At 48.1% G+C, this 6,000-nt stretch overlaps 1 protein-coding gene across 1 annotated transcript in view; it reads right to left on the bottom strand.

Moving 5' to 3' along the window:
* Nucleotides 1-2,230: 2,230 nt before the first annotated feature.
* The window catches only part of LOC119969694 (deoxynucleoside triphosphate triphosphohydrolase SAMHD1-like), an 85,335-nt gene continuing 81,565 nt past the window's right edge, over nucleotides 2,231-6,000 (bottom strand). The window contains exons 14-15 of the mRNA XM_038803684.1: nucleotides 3,909-4,046; nucleotides 2,231-2,450 (exon numbers count right to left, since the gene is read on the bottom strand). Coding sequence (XP_038659612.1) covers nucleotides 2,412-2,450; nucleotides 3,909-4,046 — 177 coding nt within the window. The 3' untranslated portion in view covers nucleotides 2,231-2,411. The remainder of the gene's footprint in view (nucleotides 2,451-3,908; nucleotides 4,047-6,000) is intronic.

Below are 6,000 nucleotides of genomic sequence, written 5' to 3'. Positions count from 1 at the left end.
ATCATTTTTTTTAATTTAGAGTGCCGAATTCATTTTTTTACAATTAAGGGCCAATTTAGCGTGGCCAATCCACCCACCTGGCACATCTTTGGGTTGTGGGGGCAAAACCACAGGGAGAATGTGCAAACTCCACACAGACAGTGACCCAGAGCCAGGATCGAACCTGGGACCTCGGCGGCGTGAGGCAGCAGTGCTAACCACTGCGCCACCGTGCTGCCCTAGGAGCTGTCAATCACGATGGGGGGGTGGGTCTCTGATGGATTGGCTCTCAGATGGGCGGTGGCTGGGTCACCCTCATGCATGCGTGTTGGTGGGGTGCCCTGACTTGCAGGGAGAGGAGGGAGAATTTGCATTCTGTGGGGGAGGGGAGCCTGCTGCGGGACCTCGGTATGGGGCCACCTGCACAAAATGGTGGCCCATTACTGGGATTCATACGGAATCTGGTGAGCACTCCCCCATGCATAAATCAGAAAGGCGAAGGAGAGAGACTTACACACCAGGCCCCACTCCTACTACCAACGGAGACCAGAAGCGATTCTCCGCTGGCGGGAGCACTCGGGGTTCGGAAAGGAAAATCCAGGCCAATATGCCTCACCTCAGCATGCATGAAACAAATGAGAAGCCCTTTTTTCTATTTCTCAGTGAGAAACAAACTCAGTGCAAAATCAGCGGTTCCTAATTTAGATTTATCATGAAAACCTGACCCTGAGTATACATAATGACGAATTATTGCAAATATTCCACCTGTAAACTCTAGAAAAAATTCCAGTCAATGTAGAATGTTGCTCCAAACCCCTGGAAAGGTTTATTCGATCAAACCTGAATTCTCATCAGCTCAAGGTCATCTCGCTGGTACAATATGTAAATGCATCTAAAACGTCCCTGATCTCGGCAATGGAAAGATTAACCAGAATAATGCAGCTCGCACTAAACCTGGATTATCTTCAATCTAATGGCCAGGGTGGTCATTACTGGGCCATGTGCTTGGTCACTGACCTCACATAGAACATAGAACAGTACAGCACAGAACAGGCCCTTCGGCCCTCGATGTTGTGCCGAGCCATGATCACCCTACTCAAACCACGTATCCACCCTACACCCGTAACCCAACAACCCCCCCTAAACCTTACTTTTTAGGACACTACGGGCAATTTAGCATGGCCAATCCACCTAACCCGAACATCTTTGGACTGTGGGAGGAAACCGGAGCACCCGGAGGAAACCCACGCACACACGGGGAGGACGTGGACACCGCACAGACAGTGACCCAGCCAGGAATCGAACCTGGGACCCTGGAGCTGTGAAGCATTTATGCTAACCACCATGCTGCCCATAAATCACTGGCTTTTAAAGCAGGCCAAGGCAGGCCAGCAGCACGGTTCAATTTCCGTCCCAGCCTCCCCGAACAGGCGGCGGAATGTGGCGACTAGGGGCTTTTCACAGTAACTTCATTTGACAATAAGTGATTTTCATTTTTTCATTTCAGTAGCGTTCACAAAACTGTGCAGAGAGCAGCCTCTTTACTGGCTTCATCCGAATTGCCTGAGCATTTATTAAAATTGAGAATTCATCTTGCATTTAAGTAGATAAAACTGCGATATAAACTGAAGGAATATACCGTTAAGCAATTACGGGTTCAACAGCCGTGGTTCCCAACCTTGTTGCGCAAAAACCTCCACAGGGCAAAAAAAAGACTTTCAAGCACGCCTCCTATTTTCTCTGCCCTTATTGGGGGACTTCGTGTTAACCTCCTGTTATTCTTCGCCTCTCCCTGTCTCTCCTCCCTCCCCCCCCCCCCCCCCCCCCCCCCCGGCGCGCCTCGCCAAAGGCTTTTTGGCGCCCTTTTTGAATGTTGGCTTTCTGCGCAGGCGCCTGGGGGCCTTTGTCTTCGGCTGGTTGGGCCTGGCAAGGGTAAACAATCGACACCACGCATGTGCGGCTCTTTCCCAGCAGGCGCATGCGCGGGGAGGCCTTGGCGACGGTTAGTTTTGGCTCAATTACACGAATTTTGAATCTTTTTTCGCGGCACACAGGTTGAGAACCACTGGCCTTCACATAGTACTCGCCTAATTCCCTCGCCAAGCGCTGAACCATATATATATATATATATAGAGAGAGAGAGAGAGGTAGGTTCATTTGCATAAATAGTACTTTTCTTATTTTTAAATGAGAAAACAAACAAAGAAAATAAACAATCAGAGCTCTCTACAGTATTTTACTCTAAAAGCATTGAAAGGGAAATAATAAAGGTGCCCAAAAGGATATCACGCCATTGCAGGTCTCCCAGTGTATCACAGGACATTCCCAATTTCACTACTTGAAGGCTTCCTCTTGGGCCTCTGACCACTATCAACAGGGACGGAACTTGGGCTCCTCTTTCGCATCGGAAACGTTACTGGCACCGTTCCCTGTCATTGGGAATCATGCCCGGGAGCGATGTGGTCGCCACCCTGCAGATAGGTAAGAAAGTGGAACTGTCAACAACTGTTCTTGAGAAGGGAGAATAATTACCATCTTCTTTACCCTTGCCCCTTAAAATGTCTTTGAATATTTTACAATTTATTCAGCTGCCCATTGTGAGAACAACATCCAAGCTGGCACTCTCCTTGCCAGCTGTGCCCCTTGGCACGTCCGCATTGGTCTAAACCTTTTGTAAACCCCACCAGTGTGCTATCATATGGGGGAGGGGGGGGGGGGGGAGATGGTTGGCAGAATTCCCAATGTGGGGCGATATAATAGAGCGCGCAACCCATAAGACATAGGAGCAGAATTAGGCCACTCGGCCCATCGAGTCTACGCCATTCAATCATGGCTGATATTTTCTTATCCCCATTCTCCTGCATTCTCCCCATAACCCCTGATCCCCTTATTAATCAAGAACCTATCTATCTCTGTCTTAAAGACACTCAGTGATTTGGCCTCCACAGCCTTTTGTGGCAAAGAGTTCCACAAATTCACCACCCTCAGGCTGAAGAAATTCCTCATATCTGTTTTAAAGGATGGTCCCATTAATGATATGCAAATGTATAATAATGAGGTTACCATCCTTTCATGGTGGCCACCCCATTACATCATTGACAGGGAGTGGCGACAATCGAGCGGGGAAATCCTGCCGGTGTAAAAGCCGCTTCGGGACTCCCTCACGATTCTCTGCCCTCATTGGTTTTCCCGCTGGCCGTAAGCAGAACGTAGCATCTCCTCACTGACTGCCATGTACTCTGTTCCCACACACTTTGAAAATTTTACAAGTGGAACAGTCAATTCCTCTTGAAATAATAATGGATGTATTGAACTACTGAGTGACGGTTGAAGAAGATTCCCTCTGCAGACTATGTATAACAAAATTGTCGATGCATTGTGCATCCCTGTTTCTACCCACGCCCACACCCTTTCCATCATTGGCAACTGTGACTTTAGTCCTATGATCTGAAGTACAAGCCCACCTGCCTCACCATCTCCCACTTCAAACAACACTGAAGAGTTTTTGGTCATCCATCTTAAGAAACCATTCTTTGGTTTGGTGTCTATTGTTTTCTGCATATATTCCTTGTAAAGAACCTTGGGATGTTTATCAATATTAAAGCTGCTGGACAAATGTGAACTGTTGTTGTTGAGTGAGCTTCCTTCATTTGCATAATTTTTTCTGCCACAGTTTAACGTCATCCGACACACTCACATCAGCATCAAGTATCTGGAGTGAGACTCGAACACATAACCCGCTGACTCTCAGCTCTGATCAGATCAATAACAGAAGTATTGCATGGTAGTGAGCAAATAGTGGACAAATCCATTACAGACCAACCTCTTGAACTACTACAGTGAGATTCAATAGTAACGACATGAACATGCAACATGAACATGGAAAGAACGCCAAAAATACAACATTGCATTGTGGTCTCCACCCCCACCTTGGGTGTAGTGAATTTCCTGTTGTTGCACCATTGATCACAGTGGCTCTTGGCTGCTTTCACACTCTGCTTATCGGTCTTCTTGCAGTACACCTGGATCAGCTGCTCTGTAAACCTCTCTGGCAGCAACCGAGAGACCTGGGTTCATAAAAGAGAAAGTTGATATTCTCGCATATTAACAAACTGACAAAGGTAATCTTTCTAGTGCAATGGAGTGAGCTACAATATCACAGTGAATTAACTGTAATATCCCGCACGGGACCTACGGGGCAGAAATTATTATCTTCTCCATGGTCCTCGCAGAATATGAGCTCACCCACAAGGAGCGGGGGATCTCTATTAACCTCTGTATAAAAGGTCGGCCAGTAAGGCACCAATCAGATTGGAACCCGGTAGAGATCTATCGGGCTGTGTAAATATCATATTGTGAATAAATCTATGTTCTTTGTTTTGCTCGATTTGAACTCCTTAATAAACTGGCGACGAGGAGTACACTGGTTCACTGACAATATTGCAACCTGCTTGGCTGAAGCCACCTCCACGATTGTATGAACCCAAGTTGGAAGAAATGGTTTTGCTATGCCTCTGGGCGGTTAGATACATTTGACGCTGGTGTTGAAGACTGGAACCGGTATGCTGAAAGGATGTGTTACTTCTTCCGGGCCAACTTCACGGAGAACGTGCGCCAGGTGGTCATATTGTTGAAGGCCTGCGGAGTGGACACGTTCAAGGTGATCCAGAATCTTGCGTATCCGGTGATGGCAGATTCACAATCGTTTGACCAACTCATGGCATTTGTTGCACAACACTTTAACCTGACCCCTTCTGTGATTGTCCAAAGATATCGGTTTAATGCAGCAGAGAGGTTCCCTGGTGAGTCCACCACCGCGTTCACATCGTGGCTACGGAAGATAGCCGAGTTTTCAGAGTATGGAACTGCTTTATCCGATATGCTCGTGATTGTTTGGTCTGTGGTATAAATAATGTCAAAACGTATAAAAAACGGTTGGGTGAAAAATCACTGACTGTTCAAAAGGCACTGCAGATCTCATTGTCCTGAGAAAGCGCAGAACACGGCATCCACCAAATACAACGAATGGAGGTGAATGTTTTGGGGCATTGACCCTCACGTGGTATCCCCACGGCCAGGGCCGACCGCTGTAGCGACTCCAGCCCCTGGGCAAAGAGCCAGCCATCAAGATTTGGTTAATTCCCGGACTTGGCTGAAGGGGATTCCGGCCCCTGTGCGACATGTGGCTGTCGGTCTAGGCGTACTCGCAGGCAGCAGCAGGCCAGCGCTCCAGGCGCTCTGGTCGAGGCTAACGTCAGCCGTGGGTGGGCTTTGCATCTGGATGACCAGAAGAGGCCAAAGGTAAGGCTGAGATGCAGTTTAATTGTTTGACAGCGCCCCGTGTGGCCCTTATTTGTGTCTTGATATAGGTGAATGGCCATATGCTCCAAATGGAGTTGAATACGGGAGCTGCCTTTTCTCTGGTGTCGCAGATAAAAAGGGGTGGACACACTTTGACTTTGGCTGACAAGGCACTCATTTGGCCACTTATCCAGGGGTCTGAATATTGCGGGGTCCACCCTTATACCGGTAGTTTATGGGCGCCAATCAGTTCACCTTCCCCTCATTGTTGTGCACGGAAACAGCCCTAGCCTGTTGGGCCACGATTGGCTACACCATCTGTAGTTGGATTGGGAACATATCCTCCAAGTGGGTTCTTGCGGTCTGTGTGCAGTACTGAACAAGTTCCCCGAGGTTTTCCAGCTTGGCTCGGTTACCAATAAAGTAGCCCTGGCCAAAATCCAGGTGGACTAGGATCGCGCCCAGCCAGTTCCATACTATTTAGTGGAGAAAGTAGAGAACAAACTTCATCGCTTGGAGAGGTTTGGGCATCATTGGACCTGTGCGCTTCGCAAGTTGGGTGGTACCTGTGGTCCTCGTAATGAAGCCGGATAAGACAGCCGCCTCTACAGAGACTATAAGCTGACGGTGAACGTGACTTCAAGGTTAGACCATTGCCCTTTATCGTACATCGAAGATCTATGTGCTACATTGGCCGGTGGCTGCAAATTTGCAAAATTG

This window comes from Scyliorhinus canicula, chromosome 7 (assembly GCF_902713615.1).
Source record: "Scyliorhinus canicula chromosome 7, sScyCan1.1, whole genome shotgun sequence".
NCBI classification, from domain to species: Eukaryota; Metazoa; Chordata; class Chondrichthyes; order Carcharhiniformes; family Scyliorhinidae; genus Scyliorhinus; species Scyliorhinus canicula.
This window is presented reverse-complemented; position numbering and strand designations above follow the sequence as displayed.